At 41.8% G+C, this 20,070-nt stretch overlaps 1 protein-coding gene across 3 annotated transcripts in view; it reads right to left on the bottom strand.

The window, feature by feature from the left end:
* PTPRG (protein tyrosine phosphatase receptor type G) overlaps positions 1-20,070 on the bottom strand; it is a 402,469-nt gene that overhangs the window by 11,995 nt on the left and 370,404 nt on the right. For all 3 annotated transcript variants that reach the window (XM_069028207.1, XM_069028208.1, XM_069028209.1), the window contains 11 exons: positions 18,750-18,841; positions 8,945-9,041; positions 7,235-7,317; positions 6,873-7,007; positions 6,510-6,644; positions 5,955-6,127; positions 4,672-4,807; positions 4,181-4,327; positions 2,260-2,353; positions 925-1,001; positions 369-497 (listed from right to left, as the gene is read on the bottom strand). In XM_069028207.1, coding sequence (XP_068884308.1) covers positions 369-497; positions 925-1,001; positions 2,260-2,353; positions 4,181-4,327; positions 4,672-4,807; positions 5,955-6,127; positions 6,510-6,644; positions 6,873-7,007; positions 7,235-7,317; positions 8,945-9,041; positions 18,750-18,841 — 1,298 coding nt within the window. The remainder of the gene's footprint in view (positions 1-368; positions 498-924; positions 1,002-2,259; positions 2,354-4,180; positions 4,328-4,671; positions 4,808-5,954; positions 6,128-6,509; positions 6,645-6,872; positions 7,008-7,234; positions 7,318-8,944; positions 9,042-18,749; positions 18,842-20,070) is intronic.

Genomic DNA, 20,070 nt, shown 5'->3' with positions numbered 1-20,070 from the left:
CTCTCTGGGGTTATGGTTACCCATGACCCCAGCCTCTCCATACCCTCAGTGCTTGCATCCTGCCAGGCAACCCTCAGGAGCCTTGCAGATGTTGTCAGCACCAGCGTGTTGTGCTGTGTGTGAGCACTGTGGTCCCTCCAGCCCTGGATGTCCAGGGGTAAGTGCAGAAGGCAACAGCAAAAGAACAGCCCCCATCATGGGAACTTATCTTTCTGTAACCAGCTCGTGGCAAAGTTTGAGTAGGTGGCTCAAAAATTGGCTTTGCTTTCAGCCAGTAAACAGCCCCAGCAGGCAACTGAGTGACTCTGAGCTGTGCCCAGCTGAGCTGTGATAGTGGCACCATCCAAGGAGGGACACGGGCAACTCACCAGGCTCTGGTTGTCTGGCAGCATGACAATGATCTGTGCATTGTGATCCCAGATCATTCGCCAGAAATCTTTAGTTGTATGTGGCAGTGGATGTTGGGTTATGATGAACTCGTTACTCCTGTAGTAGCCCTTTTGCAGCAAAACAAACACACAGTTACTTACTGCCTTCCATACTTTTAAAGCATTAATTTAATTTCTGGGGACACATAATGACCCTATTTCATTTTACTCCACAATATTTTCACACAAAATATATTTTTTTAACTCCATTTCAATTCTACAGAGTCCCTACTGCTTCAATTGACTTTAAATCCCAGTATTTATTGGACTGTATCTCACAGAAATACACATTCCATCTAAATGCATCTTGTAATTAATTTTTTTAGGCAAGAATCTTTAATAAAACACGGTTAATAGCTTTACATTATGGGGAAGGTGTTAAAATCTCATCTGTTAATACACAGCCATTACACACAGAATTAAGACAATTATAGGCATCTGGTATTTAGCACCTTAGAATTGATTTTACTTTGTAATTAGGTGTTGGCTTCCTCACCATGATATAAGAGGCATTAATGTAATCTGTTCCCTTCATTCCAGGCAGTGGTGCCAAGCCCACTCTAGCACGCTCAGCTACAACATTAAAAAAAAAAAACACAGAGAAAAAAAAAAGATCAAAGTGTGGTCATGGCACAATGCAGAAAGTAAGAATTTCTCAGCTGTTAACAAAGCAAACAGTGTGTAGCTCCCATCTCCCACAGGAGCAGGCCAGCACTTTCTAACTGCGTTAAAGCACTGCCTGCTAACACAGGATATAAAAGAGAATGTTGCACAATATTCCCACAAGGACAAAGTAATTTCAGGAATCAAATTTTACTATAGAAAAGATTTTCACAGCAGGCTAAATTACCAAATAACAGTATATGCAGTGATAACAGGGGATTTTGGGTAATTCTTGTCTGTAGTGTTCAATTTGTCTCCAGCAGCACACAAACCCAGCTGATTTATTTTGTTTTCCCTACCACTCTGTAGCACTGCCATCTCTCACAGGGTGAGAGAACCTCCAGAGACAAACCTCTTCCCTAATGAGGAACCTCCCAGAAGTGTGTGCTCTTCAGCAGATCCACGCTTCTCTGTGTTTTAGGCCTGGGTTCAACATCATCCTCAAAACCTCCGACAGGCCCCAAAAGCCAAACTGAAATCACTGCAGCTGCATGATTTGGCCCCACAAAGGGCCATATCATACAGAGTATTTCTAGCCTGTTCCCATCTGTTTTTAAGATGTATTCTGATGACTTCCCTTTTTATTAACAAACTTCATGATGGATTGTATCAGTGCCACTATTGGCTATCATCTATCCTCTGTGTCCTGTACTTTGGGTTATGTGATGAGGATGACGTTGTGCCCATGCTTGGTCTGGTGCAAGTTCATACTGCTTGACAGCCATGCAAAGGTTCCTTTTTAATGACTGTGAAACTGTGTCCTCAGGCACTAAATACTCTCAAATCTGGGGCGGCTCACACAGAGAAACGGAGTGCAGTAGCTGAATTACAAACAACTGGTGCCAATCACTCTGGGAGATCTCACCAGAGCTAGGAGCTGGTATCAAAGTAATCTCTCAGTATTCCATAGATTTATCCCCTACCTAATTATTCAAATTCTTAAGCACTTCAAATTAACATTTCACTTGGACAGTATATCTGGCTGACACTGCAACTATTTCCATTTGTTCAGTTTCATCAGGGTAATACTGAAAGGCAAGACAGCTTGGGCTGAACAAAAGATTACATTTCCCCTTCCTAGTGGCTATGCCTTTTCATGCATAACACTGGGAGAATCTGGTATAGAAAGTTATGCTAGGCAGTAATCAAACCGAAGATGTGATCTTACACGGCACGACTGATGAGTTCCTGTTCTTCTCTTTGTTGCAGTCTTTCTGAGCACTGAAGCATTCCACATATTTTGCATTACACTGTGTAACCAGCTGAAAGAGAATAAAGCAGTAAGTCAGTCCTCAGAGGACTCTAAATGAAGAGAGGAGGTTTCTTTGCCAACTCCTGCGAAGATGCGCGTTATTAGAAGAATAAACTGTTTAAAGTACTCAAGTTTCCAATGGAAATCATCCTTTCCATACAACATGTTTAATAGATAAAAAGATCTCTGCAGCTCTCAGCTTTGAAACATCCTGAATATGAAGTTCCATCAAAATGTATTTTCACGGAACACTACCTTTTGTTATCTTTGAGAATATATTTCACAAACTTTCAGATATGTTTAGTCAGAAGCAGGTCTTAAGGAATAAAAGCTAGCAAAATAGAACAACAAAACTTTAATATTGGGGTTTTTTTTTCCAATATAAAAGCCAGAAAATTCCTGCAGAATGTCTTTTTCTGATAGGCCTTTGGGGAATCTACCATACTGGCATCTGAGATCTGAGGCCATGGGCTACATTCTCTGGTCTGCCATGTTCATTCTGGGCTGCCTAGAGGCACAAAGAAAGGAAGATTTGTATTTGAATACTCCCCTAGTGCATGAGGAAACTATGCCAGAGCAAAGAGAGTAAAGGTGGCTTTCACATCTGTACTCACACCTCGTTACTCAGCATCATTTCACTCTAAGAAGGTTGAATGTAAATTGCTGTACTGGGGCATGAGCACAAGTTATTTTCTTCCAGCTCTGTGGCAGCAACAGAAACAAGAGAAAGATCTAATAATTACTGCTGGTCATATCCCAGTTTGAAATGCACTCTAAACAAGACAGCACTCAACTCATCTATGCACTGGCATAAGCCCCATTAGAAGTTTTGGGGTTTCTAAATAACTGTGCAATGTTGTCAGAGAAAGTAATTTCTGAAAATGGCTCTTAGGGTTTTCAAACTTTGTCACGATTCATCAGAAAACATATAATTTATACATATAATTCAGAATTGTTTGTAAAAGTGTGACACTTTTAAAAATAACAAACCTTTGTCTGCTACTGCATTTTGTGTGGGCGTGCATGCGCTTGCAGTTGTTTCTTTAATTTAGTAATTAAGCATCTGGAATGTCTTGAGTGATGGAGAAAGACTGAGATTCCTACAAGTGAATTCAGCAAAGAGGCTGTTTATTTTTTGAATAGCTTGGCACCTGGTGTAATTAAACAGCTTCAGTTCCTTGGGTGGTTATTGGGTAGTTATTAACTGAGTGAGTTTAGCTGTGAAAGCAGATGTCACGTATAATCTCCTTAGATACAAACTCTCACCAAGTATTTTACAATGTATTAAAATAAAGTGCAATCAGAAAGTCTTAGGTTTCAAATAAGAGATCTGGAAAAAAAGTTACTTTGGCCAGGAAGAAAGCAGGTATGACGTCGCAGGAAACACAGCAAGCATCATGATTAGCAATGAGAAAGGCATATTGTGTTTCCTGGTCTTAAAACATCTGTAATTCTTTATCTACAGCGATGAAATAGTAGGTGGTGCAAAGAACCTCATCTCTTGTCTCTCCCCATATCTATATGCATGAGAGCCACAGTTTGGAGGAAGACTTCCAGCCAAGCTAACCACAGAATTGGGAACATCCAAGCTCCCTTGGGAACAGGAAGACCAGCACCACAGTGTCCATGTCCCTCTTCTCACCTCTGACTGAAGAACATGAGCATTGATTTCTAGCAGTGAAGCTAAGACTGTAGAGGACTGAACTTCTCAAGATGTGCTGTGCTGATCAAGTTCTCTGGTTTGGTTCCTTAGTCATGACAACTGACAGTGAAGACAGGCCATATAAAAGAGGACAGGAAAATTAGGCCCATCTGGATGGCATCAATTAAGACTTACCTTGAACTGTTTTTCTAGCCGTGTCTTCCCTCCTATGCCAGGTATGAGGATGCTGTTAACATAACTATGCAGCTGGTTTGCAGACACTTCAGTCTCCTTCCCAAGGATGGCTTCCAACAAGGCATCATGAATAAAAATGTACTGCTCCTAGAAAAACATCAGCATGTCAGGTAGACATCTGGAATAACCTAAACAGCTGGCTTTGTCTGAGGAGTAATGCCCACTAAAGGGAAAGGTGTGCAAAGCAAGCCACCCATGCAAACACTGCCAAATTCAGAATAAATATTTATCAATGTAGCACATACAACTCTGAACGAGTCAAAAACAAAATATGAAGTTTCTGGTCTAGAAAAAGAGAGATATGCCAGTGCAGAAAAATATCAGTAATACATTCAATTTTTACAGAGATGTAATTTGAAAAATCTATTCTCTTTTTGATTACAAAGCAAAAATGAATAAGGCTTTAAATTCAACCCCACTGCAATTTTTACCTCTGTCTGGACGAGGTAGTTGCGCTGTGTCCTGATATGTTTCAGGAAACCCAGGACATTAACTGTGCTTTTGTCTTTTATCTGCTGCAGCATACTGTCTATCACAATGTAGGTACCAGTTCTGCCAACACCAGCACTACAGAGAGCATAAGAGAAACCCATGAAATACAGCCAGATGAAAGCAAATGCAGAAGTAAAAGCAGAACAGAACTAAGCAAATATTCAAATATTCCTGTACATGGGTTTTCATTTTCCTCCTAGCATCAACCATTAAAGTTTCCCAGCAAAATATTTTGGTTTTCTGTAAATATTACCAGGTATATATTTCCTCCCTTCTGTGGGTATTTCTGTGCTTCAAGATGAGGCTGAACACAATACAAACCATCACACCTGTGCCAGTAGCATGAGGATGAGGCTGCCGTAGTCCTGGAGTTCACACTCTGGCTGTTTGCACTTGGCTCCTGTTTCCACTGCTGCTGTTACTGGTGTTGGCTGGATGAAGCCATACAGATCCACCCTTTGCCAAGCTGCTGCTATCCTGGATTGCCAAGGTCACTCCAGGCTGTGAGATGGCCCTGGCTGGCTTCAGCCTTGAGGTAAAGCTTAAGCTGCACAGTGGAGCTGGAAATGTGAGTGGTACCAGCACTATGGAAAGGTATAAAAGGGGGCTAATCCTGTGGAGGCAGAACTCCTTACAGTGAATGAGGGCAGTCCTGGGCCCTCTTTCAGAGATGGGAGCTCTTCAGAGATTCTCAATTTCTGCCGAGGAAGGAGCTGTAACCCTTATCGTCCTCTCCTCTTTGATATGGTGCTGTGCAGCCCCCTCACACACAGTGATGAAGACCACATCCCTGAACAAGTTTATTGACTGATCTATTGCTGTGACTGCAACTGCAGTGTGAGTGTGGTTCAGTGGCAATTGCATTCCCAGGTGTCCATGTATCCATACTGTTGGCTCCCAGCAGACGTGATCCTGCCCTGTCCATGCACTGAACTGGCAGGCTACAAGCAAGCTTTGACCAAGGAGCTTTCCAACCACATCAGTGCAACGTTCAGCAGCTCAGTATAATGGCAATAGCAAAACCCTGTGTCAACTGGGAAGCTGTTGCATTGGAGCTGTTTTAAAACATAGGCAAAGTAGAGCTCATGTCTACCTGCACTCCATGGGGCTGACACACTCCTCCTGTTTTAGTAACCTACAGTGTTTGTCTTAGCTGGCATGGAAGAGCACACACTGTGCTCTAGCTGTGCTTGCCATGGGTGGTTTGTCACAGCCGTCATACCTGCAGTGCACCACCACTGGTCCCATGTCTGGGGTTCTGGCTGCCGAGGATCTCCTGACGAAGGTGAGCACGGGCAGAGCGTACTCGGGCACCCCCATGTCAGGCCACTGGGTGTAGTGGTACTGAATGACCGTCCTCTCATTCTGCCGCCCTTTGGGGTTCCCTTTCTGACCCTGTGTGCAAAGGGTGTGCAGAGACAAGAGTGAGAGGACAAAAAAGAAGCATAAAAATATCAGTCCTTCTCGCTTGCTCAGCTGAGAAAGTGCTGGACTCTGACAGAGGAAAGCTGCAGCTCTGCCTCCTGCTAGGTGGAGACAGAGTTCAAGGAAAAACACACGTGGGAACAGGTAATAACAGCAAAACAAAGACACCAAAGCAGCAGTGCACTTGAGAAAAAGAACAACAGGTTCCTTCTAATCCTGGCTTTACTTACTTATTCCCCACCCACCTGCCCCTCCAGGTTGCCTATGCAAATGCTGAGTTTTGCTCTGGTGTGCCTTGTGTCTTATACAAGCCGGAAGACACTTGGATGGGAGCAGCGAAGGCTTGGCTCACCTTTTTAATCTTGGTGTTCCTGATGGTGAAGCGGCGAACGGTGTAGCAGGCATGGACATTTGTGCTCTTCAGCGTGACGATGATGTTGCCGTACTCCTCGCTATTCTCCGTTGGCCAGTACTGGTCGCATTTCCTCTGAACACAGACACAGTTGGGTGAGTTGGGTAAGGGCCTGAGCTGCTGCTTTGTATTTGTGTTTAGAACTTTTAGGAAAAAATCATGGCTCAGTATGTATCCCTCTGTTCCGTTAGTTATGTATTATGCATGAGTACATATCACCCTAAGCCATTTAAAACAAATTCTGCCCAGGTGATTTGGGGAAGTGTGAAGGAGCAACTGCTAACAAACGAGAAAATCTCTTACTCTTCCTTTTTCAACAAGGTTCGTGATCATGACAATGATTCCAGTATTTTGTTCCCAAATCATCCTCCAGAAATCTTCAAAGGTAGACTTTAAAGGTCCCTGGGTAGCAATGTAGGCTTTTGCTTTGTTGTAACCCTTCAAAGAAAACCATAATGCCAAGTGAGATGAAAGCTGTATCATGGCAGAAAAATTAATATTTTAGAGCTAACAAGTAAGGTGCCTTTCTCATTCAGAATAGTGAGGAATTTGTAGCAAAATTATCAGGTGAAGTTGGAAAATACAATTACATCACAAGTGACAGTACTTCCTCCTTGCAGAAGGATTCAAAGGTAGAGCAGATAAAAACCATTAAAACAACTTACATCGACATAATTAGCATTAATGTAGTCACTGTGCTTCGAATCTTTCCCCGGTAAAGGCCTTAGCTTCACCCTGCTGTGATCATCTGTAGGATAAAAAACAGAGCAGAGAAACATTAGGGAAGCACAGTGCAGAACTGCTGGCAAACATCCCATTTCCTGGGCATCAGGGCTGCCTTTACTAATACACAGAAGAGATTGGCCTTGGACTGGAGTCAGAGAGGGAAGTGGGAGTACCTGTCCTTGCTCATCTGCACATGTGCAGGTTGTTAGCCTTCACATCCCTTAAGGTACATGGTTCATGCTGGGACAGCCTCTTTTTAAAGGGCACTGGAGCCTCAGGAGCACAATTTCTAGGATCATCTACATCACTTGGGGTAGTGAGATTCAAAGAGCCAGGGCACCCCACGAGGCTGTGTAGCACTGCCTCTGCTTGGCTCAGCTCATTATCCTCCCCTCAGTGCTGGGCTCAGACAGCTCTGCTGGCTCTGGGAGCTGAGTGAATGTCCTCACTCCTTCACCGCTATCATCACACTATGAGGATAGACTTCAGGTTGTGATCTTTAACTCCTCTTTTTGTTTCACCCAAATGCTTGACTCTGCCTTAAAGCAGAAAATAATCACAGTCCTCCTCCTAGGCAGAAGCACTGGCCTGGGTGGTGTTTCCAACTCATGCAGAGATGAGACGTGAGCTAACTTTAAGCATAAAGACTGGTTTAATTTGCCTTCCTGGGGACCAATGGAGAAAGAGGTTCCAATGATAATCTGGGGAACTGAAGTGCCTTCTTCAATTCTCCTTCAATGTCAGATCTCTGTACCTAGAGGGAGCAGATGTCTATGTCTAAAATCACAGCTGGGACAAGCTCAATGAATGCCTTTGCCCAAAGGCCACACAGCAAGTCTTTCACAAGTCCAGGAACTGGTCCTCAGCCAGTACCTTCATTACTTCTGAAAATCTGTTAGAGACATGCATTTCCTTCCTGTGCCATCAAAAGCATTCAAGATTTATTGCAACTTTTATGAACATTGTGAACTTTTTACCAGTGGGCTCTCCATGTCTGTTCCTAAACCACAGTGACTGCTGCATCTGCCATCCATTCCACGTAAGAGAACAACAGGGAAAAAGTTACTGCACTTCCATCCCAGATAATTTGCATTCTAGACCAGAGTCCAGATTTGCAGTTCTCTAAGGGATACAGGCAAAACCTGCTCTGTGCTACAAAGATCACTCTTTGTCCAAATCCTACACATAGCTAAAGCAGTTTGAAATAGAGCAGATACACTTTGTAAGATTTAGCACCTTTGGGACTGTAGGGTAATCCCAGGAATCATCAGTAAAACTTTGCTCCACCATGCACTTCCCTTAGGCCACTCTTCAGGCATTAGCAGGCAGAAGAGCTCTGATCATCAATTTATCTCAGTTATTCCTCCACAAAATTTCATACCAAACTTATACTTCTAAAACTATGCTTGGACTGTGAAACTGTGACACATTTCAAAATAGAAGCTGGAGTGAAATCCTGGCCCTGGAGAAGTCAAAACATTCACTGCCTTTAATGGGGAAAGGATCTTCCAGCCACACTTTCACATGTTTATTACATACTAGGTAATAATGTAAACTGGGGCCACCTGCCTGTCCCAGTCACACACACACTGCAAGAAGAGAGTGCCTTTTTGGGTTGATTCATTGTGCTTAGACCAGTGCTTACTTACAGGCCAGGATGTTGATGTATCTGTTCTTGTGCTTGTTGTCAGGATGGTTGGAATGCTCCGCAGTGATGTTCATGTCAGCCGTACAGCGCTGCACTTCCTAGGCAGAAAGATTATTCAAATGGAAAATTTGTCAGTCCAAAAAAGCCCTGAGCTTTCTCTCCTTTTGCAACAGCTCACGGAAACCATGTTCAAAGTATCAGTATTGTAACTGATGGGTTAAACACAAAGTCTTTCAGTATTGTCCTGTATGCTGTGGCCTCTTACACCGAGCCATGTCAGCTGTCCCCGGAGCATGGTCACACACCTCTCCACAGGCTTGGGGACAGATGAGCACCGTGAGAGCCAACTGTCCCTTCTGACTACCAGTCCATCACCTTCTGCACTGCATCTCCTGCCATGCCCCACTCTGTCCCTCCTTGGGGAGCTAAGATAGGGTGCCTCAGATGCAAGAGTGGCCAGTGCAATGTAAGAAACTAAGAACAAAAACCATTTCAACAGAAGACTTTTGACTGCTGGACAACTTATGTGCCCTCTCAAAATGGGGTTTCTGACATTTGAGTTTGTCACTGACCTTTTGTTAGTTCTCTGCAGAGAGATGCCTTTTGTAAAATAAGAATAAAATAGATCTTTGAAGAGAACAGCAAGGGCTTTAAACACCACTGCTTGGACACTGATTAACAGCCCCTGATACAGTAAAGAAAAAGGTTGCATCCATGTATATATTTATTTACAAAGCAGAGAGACACCAAGCTTCCCAGGGTGTTCATGAATCCAGAGATGCAGATATCTGTCTAACTGGAGCTGTAGGTTAGATACATATTTTTTAAATTCTTAATCTACCCCTTACTCTGTTCAACAACAGAATACAGAGCTATTGAAATGGGGCAATGGAGGGTCTTTATTTTGACCCTAAAGAGAAGCAGCCATTTCCCACCCTTCAGAGACTGCCTTACAAACTGAATCACTCAGGAGTCTATTCATCTCCAAGATACACCTTTTTCGTATCTGTTTAACTATAATCTTCTTGAAAAAGAGAACCCCTTTTATCAGTAGCATAAACATTCATCATTTAAAGACATGTTTTTGAAAAAAAAAATTAAAATTTGGAGTTTACAAAGTTGTGGAAGAAATTGTATTTATTAAAATCTTTTGTGACTCCCAGAAATTGCACCAAACAGATCCAATTTCCCCCAGGATATGTGAGGAAGTACTTTGTACTTCAGACTTTAAAAATAACAGTATAGAACCTAAGAGGGAAAGTCATTAGGAGCTCACAGCTGTTACAAAGATATCACAAACTAAGTGACAGGGAAAAATTATCACAAGAAATGCTATACAAACAGCAGATGTAGGAGTTCAGCATTATGCAGACATTTCACAAAGGACTTGCATAGCAATTTTGGTATCTTCCCCAGCATTTACATTTTGAAACTGCAAAGTATACTAAAACCTTGTACGTTTTATAGCTTTTATATCCATGTGATGCTCTCAAGTAACAATTGCTTCTCTCTCTCTTCCCAACCCTCCATAGGGAAAAACATACTGTGCTCAAGGAGATGAGCTGAGCAAAGACAAAGACAAATCAAGCAAAACTCTCAGCTGGCCCTAACAGAATTCTCATAGTTCCACTTCTACCATATAAAAACCCCCATATTAAACTGTGCTCTTCCCCTAATTCTGCCTGTCAGCTCCAGCAAGCAAGGGATTTCAGATTACACAATGGGCAGGATCAGTTCAGCCTAAGTCATATTTGGAAAAGCAGCAATATTTACATGTTAGGTTGATTTAATGTAATTTTGTTTTACCTATTTTTGCGTTTAGAAATCATACAACATCACTGCTGTACCGTTACAGGTCACTTCTATAAAATACCCTGCCCATTTCTGAAAAGCCTCACATCAAACCCTACATCCCTGTATCACTATAAAATTCTTTTTAGAAGTTACTGGCATTGAAAAATTTATGCCAAATGCAGTAGAATTTAATACAGATTAATCCAATAAAGTTCTGTGGAGAATACTCTGAGAAGTTATAGAATTTAATAGGGAATTACCTCCCTGCTAAGGAATTTTCTCTGACAGTTTAAATACTACATAGTAAATGTATCATTTTCTATTACATTCTATAGGATTTTTTTCCATAAGGGAATTGTTGGTGAGGTTAATCATTTTAATTAACCTTTTTATGTTGATGGTGACTGTTTCCTTGACTGTACATGTTCCCAGCTGGCCAATATAAAGTTAATAGAAGAGGAAGATTAAGGTAAGATGGTGAAAAACACAGCAATGGAAAAGGAGGTCTGACGTTGTGAGAGCTCATGATCTGAAAATGGCTTTTCTTACCACATAACATTCTAAATGGTTTTTAATACTCTGGAAAGATGTTGTAATGGTGGCTTCCTATGCCTGCACAATGCAAAATCACAGCAAAAGGAGACTGTTACAGAATAGCTTCCCCCTTGCCAATACGCTTGAGCTATTTTTGTCTTTTTAAAGTCTTCAGCCCTCCCCTCCAGTCCAGGACACAGCTGAGGCTTTGGGACATTGAAGGTGTCAACAAGAAGGGGACTGAGGACATCCTCCAGCTCCCCGCTGGCCTGGGTTTGGCTGTGATGCACAGACAGATGGGGTTGAGAGCAGAGGGTGGGTATCCATGCTCTCCCACCCTCTGAGGCTCATCTCTCCAAATTCTAACAGCAGATTACTAAACCACGGGCTCCCCCCACCAGCCAGTAAGGCATAAGTAAACATTCCTCTGTTATTAAAGCAGAGGTGGTTGCCTCTCATCAATGCAAAAAAGGCTGTAAGGAGACAAGACTAGTTGCAGTCTGTTATCTGTGCCTCTGTTCAGTGTATAATTTACCCCGTGGCAGAAGAGGACACCCCAGTGTTAATAAATAACACCCTGGAGAAAGTCCCCAAAAGTCCCCATCTTAATTATGGTGTTTTACCACATTTATGTATATCACATATTTACTTTCCCATAATTTTCTGTTGCTTATGCAATGAATACTCTGGGATTTCTAAACCTTACTGGCTACCAAGTCCTTCAGTTGCACTTAAAACATCACCATGATTGCATTATTATTACAACCTACGTTTGCAGGCAGGTCTGCTCACTGCAGCTCAGCCTAAACAAAGTCCTCTTCCAGCAGGCACAAAACTGCTCCTGGCACCTTGGAGTAGGACATATAGGGTTCATATTGCCACGTTCATAATTTATTCATAAACTTTTCAGCTCTAGAATATTTCCTTTGGCTTTCCTTAATCCTGCTTAGTCTCCTCCATGGATTTTAATGGTGGCTGGCTTGCACACTGCTGCTCCTCATGTTTAACTTCCCAGAACACATTACTGTCCTAGGATGAATGGATACAGGCTTTACTCTGTCCTTTCAACTTATCCTTGACAATCCAAGAAACCAAAGTACATGGTTTCAATTGACTGTTAGTTACTGTAAGAAGTGCTCTAGTCTATGCTATTATGGCTAATTTACCTTTTAATTACATTGTCCATGCTAATGCTAATTGGAATAGGATACACCCAGGTTTAACAACCCATTTTAATTGCCTTTCTGAAACAAGTTACGGATTAGTTTCTTCTAAACTTCAAAGAATTTCCATTTAAGTGTAAAATCAAACTGCGCCAGTGTCTTGCTGGCAGTGTAAGGTTCTGAGCAGGAATTTTTGCTGCAGTGGCTGAGCAGCAACTTTGTCTCTTGGTTTGGCCTTACAAAGCGCTGCTGCTGTTGTTTCCCATTATTTCAGGCTGATGTCCTGGCAGGGGCTGATCTGTGAAAGCCTATGAATAGCAATGAGGAAGAGTCACAACAAAGAAAGGATCCTAATCTGAGTGACTAAACCTGAGAAGATCCATAGCAATGTTTTGATATTAACGTTGATATTTTTCAGCATGGAAGCAGGTAGTTCATCCACCCCCAATATCAGTTTTGATCCATTATTTTAATCCCAAATTACAAGAATTCTGTGGTAGTGCTCTTGCTGTGTGTTTTATCACAGCAAACATGAAGACAGCATACCAACAGAGACTGCAGATAGTATTTGAAGACATCTCCAGGAACAGTGTAGATTTCTGTAATAATTTAGCACTGGAGAAAGGGGTGAGTTGGGGACAGCCTAGAAAGAGGTGAAAATAAAGAAAACAAAAGGACTCAACACAGAAATAAAATCAACAGATAGCTAAAAACTCCTGTAAATGCATGAAGGAGGAAAGGATGGTGGGGCAGAAGTGACAGAGTCTGACCAAGACCTTGCATTGCCCAGCCAATGGCTTATCCAAGCGGTGCTTCCAGGAAGAAACCTTGGGAATGGGTGTGGTACTGTGGTTAGTACCAGAAACCCCAGATATTGGAACTTCTTTTACTGCTTCTCTTCAACTTCATCTCTTAATTCACAATGCCAGTTTCTCATGGTAGGTGAAGCAGTGCGGTAAGAATTGAGAACTCCAGGAAGGCCCTATTCTGCAGCAATCCTTCCTCCTCCAGCTTCACAGTGCTGCTTCCCTCTGCTTTCAGTACAGCAATACACAGGCTGAGAATACCTCTAATTAAGGCAATTTTGGGCCAGGGTTATGAAACATTCCTAATGCAGTATTGCCTGCCAGCAGCATGCTTTTGAAACGGCATCTTTCTACTGCCAAATTCCTTGGTGTAGATGGAGCTATAAGCATGTGTCTGGTGTGAGCTGTGTCTAATCTGTAAGGGATGTCAGTGTAACTACACTGAATTTTTAGTGTCTCAAGAAGTGTGCAAAGTGCAGCATTACCTGTCTTCAATGCAACCCTTTGCTAGAGAATAACATTCTGAGGTCCCTGCTTAAAAAGAGTCAGTGACCCCTGCCCTGAGCAGCAGCAACCATGAGAATAACATTAGCAAATCCCTGACACATCGCTGGAAATATAGATTTATGTTATTTTCTTACATTTCAGGACATTTAGAAGAAAGTGCCACTGGAGTATAAAGATATTTTCAATTTATGTGATGAGGGAGCTGGACAGCCTGCCTCCAAGTTCAGCGAACCTGTTCAGACTCCAAATTGGCAATGAATCATGACGCTCACACGGCCACAGGCAGCAGAGGTCTGCAGAGACTGCTTTCCTCCTCGCTAATCACTCCTCCAGCAGCACTGACCAGCCCACTCCAGAATTAAGGAGGAGGGAAATAAAACTCTCTGATCTCTAAAATCCAAATGCTGCATTAAACTGTAAAAATTCACAGTTAGCTTTGGGGATGGAAGGTGATTTCTTGGCTTAGTGTTCCTTTCTAGAGCAAAAGGACATAATTACTCAAAAAAACTTACTCCGTTATTCCAGTAACCGGACAGGGGGAGGGAGTGAAAAGCTCTACTGTGGGAGGTGGCACTTCACACTTTCTGATACAGGAATTTGGAGGGCACATGTCCTATATAGTCAGGCTGTCAGGGAATAGAGGATGACAAATGTGACATCAGTTTTTAAAATGAGATCCAGAAGGGGTTTTAGGCACTGCAGCCCACTACATCTGACTTCTCTGTGGGGCAAACTGTGAGACTCTGCAATAGAGCAGAGCTAGTGAATGCCTTGAACACATTGGGGAGAGGTCCCTGAAGAAGTCTACAGGCTGCCTAGAAGAGAGCAGCATATCAATTTCCAAAATTGTGACCAGGCCTCTCAGAAAATACTACTAAAAAAACCTGTTCTGGTTTTGGAGCAAAAGGAAAACTCACCTTGTGCACTACCAGGTTAGAGGTGGGACTCACCTGCCCAGGAATTGCCAGTGTTCAGCTTTCACTGGTGGGACCTTACAGGGACCTAACCTATTCATAAATGGACTGCAGAGGAGACAAAGTGTGTTTACAATACAAAGTTATTCAGGATAATTAGAACAAAAGCTATTTGTGAAGGGAAGCTGAACAATCTTGCAGCACTGAGTGGCCGAGTGACAAAATGGCAAATGAAATTCAATGTTGATAAATACAAAGTGATGTACTTGGGGAAAAACAAGTGACAGGTTCCCAATTTTCTATTGACATTCAGTGATGAGACCTTGGGGTCATAGTCAATAGTTTTCTGGAGGTGTCAGCTGAGTGCCCAGTAGCTGTTAAAAACCAACTACTATGTTAGGAGGGAGGAAAGTAATAGAAAACTGAAAACGTCACTGAACTCTGCAGTAAAACCACCTGTCATATACTGTGCACAGCTGTGGCCTTCTCATCTTGACAAAGTTATGGTAAAGGAAGAAAAAAGGTACAGAGGGAACAAGTCAATGTAAGTCTGGAGTGGCTTCCTCCAAAAAATCAAAGTAAATAATTTAGACTTCTTCAGATTTTAAAGTGGATTATTAAGGGGGAATATAATTGCAGACAGAATCATGTGAGGCATTTTAAGTAAACAGGGATGCACTTTGTAATGCAAAAACTAGGAGGCACGAAGAGAAGTTATTCAACATGAATTAAAAGCAAAAGGAAGTCTGTTCTTGTGGAACAAATTGTAGAATTCATTGCCATGGGATGCTTTGGACACCAGAAGCCTAAGAGGGTTCAAGAGACAATTAGAAATTTATGGAAGAAAGGTCTATCAAAGACTGTTAAATGTAATGATGCCAAAAAAATCTCTGGCTAGACAAGGAATAGATACAATCTCTGGCTCAGGAAGCCTTTCAATCTCTGTTCAGTCCTGCCCTCAAACCCTGCCCCAGTACCCCTGTAAAAGTGTGGTACTTCATCCTGTACACCATAGCAAGACAGTGGTGGAGCTACCTGAGATCAAGCCAAAAACCTTCCCTGAACTTTTTTTAATCTAGTACTGAACAAACTCCAAGGTTGAATACAAAGAGTTATGTCAGAGACCAGCACTAGTGATGTAGGATCTTTATTTTAAAAAGCTGTTTGTTGTTCAGTATTTCATTAGGTCCTGTATTTCCGATTTATATCAAAAATTGAAAATTCACGGGACTCAAGGGAAATCTTTAAAATTCTGTATATACAAGAAAGCCCAGCTATCATCAGACAATAAAGCTGGCTACTTGCATGTACTATGATTACCCAAAGGGAATAAGGATTCATTTTAGATGAACTTTCCAAGGGAAGACTTGCGAGTTCAAAGTCCTTCTTTCCTCTGCACACAAAATGCTTCCTAAGAACATTCACAAAATATTTAGCTGTAATTACAGCTCAATTTAAGAGGAGGAGGGAGTATTCACACAATTTACTATCTGTAAAAACCAACTCAACACAGCCCTAAACATGCTGCCAAAAACAGAGGAAGAGACATCAAAATCTATCAACAAACAAATGGAGGATGTTCACATTCCACATCGGGCAATGTATGTGTGTGCCTAGCTTAGTCTTTCCTTTTGCAGCTTCCACCTTAAATGTCCTGCCACAGAAATTTCTGAAGAGATTTTTGATCCTTCTTCTTTTAACAAAATCTCATGCACTCGCTACCTTTGGGAAGATTTATTTATTCTGCAGTATTGATCACATTATTTCAGTATCTCCTCGCCATCCTCGTTTCTTCCCCCTTTAGATGTAAAAAGCCATATTGTTTTGTATGACTGCAGAATCTATTACCTCTTTTCAGAAGTTCCACAGGCATGAAGGCACAATATGGCTGTGGTACTTTCTACCCACAGGCTAGTAGCCCTGTAACAGTGGATTTTCTGTTTTAGCTGGAATCTTATTATTTCTCCATAAAATATTAGTTAAGTCTTCCCCATAGCTGGCAGATGCAACTCCAGCACATGGATCATGGTTGGATCTGACTGGATGTGAGAAGTTGCACTGCAGCCACTCCAAGAGCTACGGTATAAATGTACCCTCAGGTTCCACTGTCCCTCAGCCATTCTCCAAACTGGGGTTCTGACCTCTGAGTCAGTTTGAGCACTTGAGAAACATTTTACCTACAGGCTCTATGAAAAATCCTGTGTTTCAAATCAGGACCACGAGGCCTCAGCAGGGCAGAACACCAGCAATGAAGGGGAGCCAGGTGGTTTATCCCAGACAGAGATCCCTTTTTCCTATTCCTACTCCTTACTCCAGCAGGAGATTTCATTTACAGTTAGGAAGCTGAGACCTCACCTATGGAGAAACACATCTGGAGTACCTATCCCGACTTCAAAGCAGACACGCTGTGTTTTAAGCCAGCAGGGAATAGAATTTGGTGCACACAGTGCAATTGGAGGAGTTTAATGTCTCTTTGGAGGGGACCCTGTGCTCCCCAGAAAGGGACTAATTGGCCAAAGCTCTCTCCAACGGGCTGCCACAGCACAGCACTCGCAGCAGGGAACTCCAGGAGGAAGGGAAAAAATAAGTGTTTTTCTTTGCTAAAACACAGACGGAAGGTGTCCAACATTTGTTAATAGCAGTGATTTTGTGGCAGCTGAAGCAAAGCCTGCTCAAAGCCAGACCAAGTTTACAGATGTGTTGTTGATTATTTTGAATAATTAAGTAGTGTAAAACCCAGCTGTGATGAATAGCACTGGGGTCGCAATCCATAAATAATTGAGATGAGCAAGTCGCGTTTGATCATCCTGATCAAATTCTACTCTCTGGAGAATAAATGTTTGTCCTGAATACCATCAACATTGTTAAATGCCTCAATATTCCTGCTCAGCCATCCAGCCAGCAGTCAATTGAACTAAATCACTCTAACACCTTATACATTTGCCTTCCTCATGAATACAAAATGCTTCTAACTTACACAATGCTTTTTGGGCATCAGACAAAGCAGACACTCTTTACAGACAGTAACCAAACAGCAACAATAAATGTTTTAAATGATCCCATTAAAAACAATTCCTGCATACAATCTTGTCTTTACAGTGCAGTAAGCAAAGAAGCTGTAGATATAAGGCCACCTATTCTGGTTCAGTGCCTTGTTTATAAGCAAAGCTGCTGCTCTGATTCACAGGCAGCAGGCAAACACACTTCCTTTTGCTCACAGGGAAGCCAGTAGTGCAACTCCATGTGATTTCCTGGGGCTTCTCCCATTTCTCAGTACTTCCAAAAGATCAGCAGTGACTGTGATTAGACTGAGTGAAGGAAAAGCCTGTCTCTGCTGTCTTATGCTGCATAATGTTTACCATCCTTGCATAATAGGGGTTTGGTAACCCAGAGGTAGAAAACTGCTTTCACTCCATTGGAATTATCTCCAAATGACAGCACATTTATAAGTCAGAATCTGTTCTACACAGCTAACAGGATGCAAATTTAAAAATAGTCACATTAGGTAAATACCACCAACTAAATCCCTTCTCCTTGGTTTTACTGGAACAAAAAAAAAATCAGTGACTTCAATAGCAATCTCTCCTGTCTGAACAGAGCATGAACAAGGACTCAAGGAACTGACCCACAGTTTGGGTTTTCATCAAAGACCAAATTCTACTACTTTTACTCACTGCAAGCACTATTTTGCTACTCAGGGTGTATGTGGCTTTTCTGATGACTAAGAGGAGCAAACTCTGGACCAAGAAGAGTAAAATAATTGTAAGAAAACCCTGGAGTTCAAAATGACTGTTTGTATCTTCATGTTGTTCCTGGGGGCTTGCAGACAGCTTTTCCTATTTAATAAAAACCTAGGAGGGTTCCCCCTTAAAGACACCAAATCTGTGGTGGTTAAAAGGCACCTGTATGTGTCCAGTCCCACATTGCTCATAGCTGGTAGCAAATTGATATCATCCTGTTTCTTCTGATATATTTGAGCACTGCATTTACCTGACATGACATCACACAGATGTCACACAGTCCCCAATTATTAATACACAATTAGCTTTAGGAAAGCAACATTTTATTGGTGGGTCATTAAATTGTACCTCAAAGTCTTCCGAGAACCCATGCTGGTTATTAGAATACAGCTCACTGATGTGTTTAACAAATTGCTTGACTGGAATTGCTTCCATATCATCTGTAGGGAAAAAAAGAAAAAGGATATTCAGAGTTGCTCTTTGTTTCATACATAAAACTTCAGGAGAGGAAGTCTTCACTCGATATCATTTAGATCTGAGCTCCCAGGGGCAGAACTAGTTCAATATGCAGTAATAAGAAATCTTTTTGAGGCCAGTTTTGAGGTAAACATTTAATTGTATTTCCAATTCTAAGCACTACAGTTATAAATACTGAGAGCCTGTTCCCTGGGATGCTGATTTACAAAGTCCAACTTAAGCTCAAGGATCATTAGCTCTTGCTCAGTTTGAAGATGGCTGTGGATGGGATGAAGAAACCTCCTCTCCTTCCACATTGTATAAAAAGAACAGAAGAGACCCCAAATGTGAAAAGACAGTTGAGAGTTACTCCCAGTAAGTTTTACCAGACTGAGCAGACACACAGGCCTTTCTTATTAATGTTATTAACTTTTTCCCTTTCACACAATGATGTAGAATCCAAATGGACTTATGAAACTGCTTCTGAGCAAAAGAGCAGGCAAACACAACAGCCACACTAATTTGAGTTCTCTCTCATGCCAGACATTATTCATAACATTGACTATGTATTCCACTGGACCATTTGCTCTTGCACCTCACAGTGCAAACGCCGCCCAACATACCAGTAAATCACCCTTAGACGTCTTCTCACAAGAAAGAAGTTGAAGACTCTAACTGAAGACAAACAAGACTGTTTCGAGCACTTGGGACTCCAGGCAGATTCTTACAAAGCTGGGGTGTAGGATGGCTGCCTTATTCCTCTCTTTGGCTCTCGAAAATGGCCTGGATATTGTTATAACCACCACTGCAGTTGGTAGAAAAACTGCGCTTGCCAAGATTCACTGGTTAATATTTTCAGTCTGGCATTTAGAAAATGCAAATTGCTATACAACTGTGATTACTTACAGCATGTGAAATAATCTATTGCCTGATGGCTACTATTGTCTGATTGCATGATTTTATGGCAATACCCTGTATTTATATAATCCATTTAATATTCTTCTAAAGATAGTATCTAGGTTATGTTTACTCCTAGTAATTCAGTGGTGTATTTTTGCTCCCATTTAGCAGCCATATGGTTTGGTGCTACAGCTGCATTATGATCTGGATTCTTTTCCTTTTAAACATCTACATTATGATAGAAAAAATCCAAATATTTCTACAGATACTTAGCAAAATTTAACGATAAATAAATAGATGTGACATTTACTGT

Source organism: Aphelocoma coerulescens, chromosome 12, assembly GCF_041296385.1.
Source record: "Aphelocoma coerulescens isolate FSJ_1873_10779 chromosome 12, UR_Acoe_1.0, whole genome shotgun sequence".
Lineage (NCBI taxonomy): Eukaryota > Metazoa > Chordata > Aves > Passeriformes > Corvidae > Aphelocoma > Aphelocoma coerulescens.
This window is presented reverse-complemented; position numbering and strand designations above follow the sequence as displayed.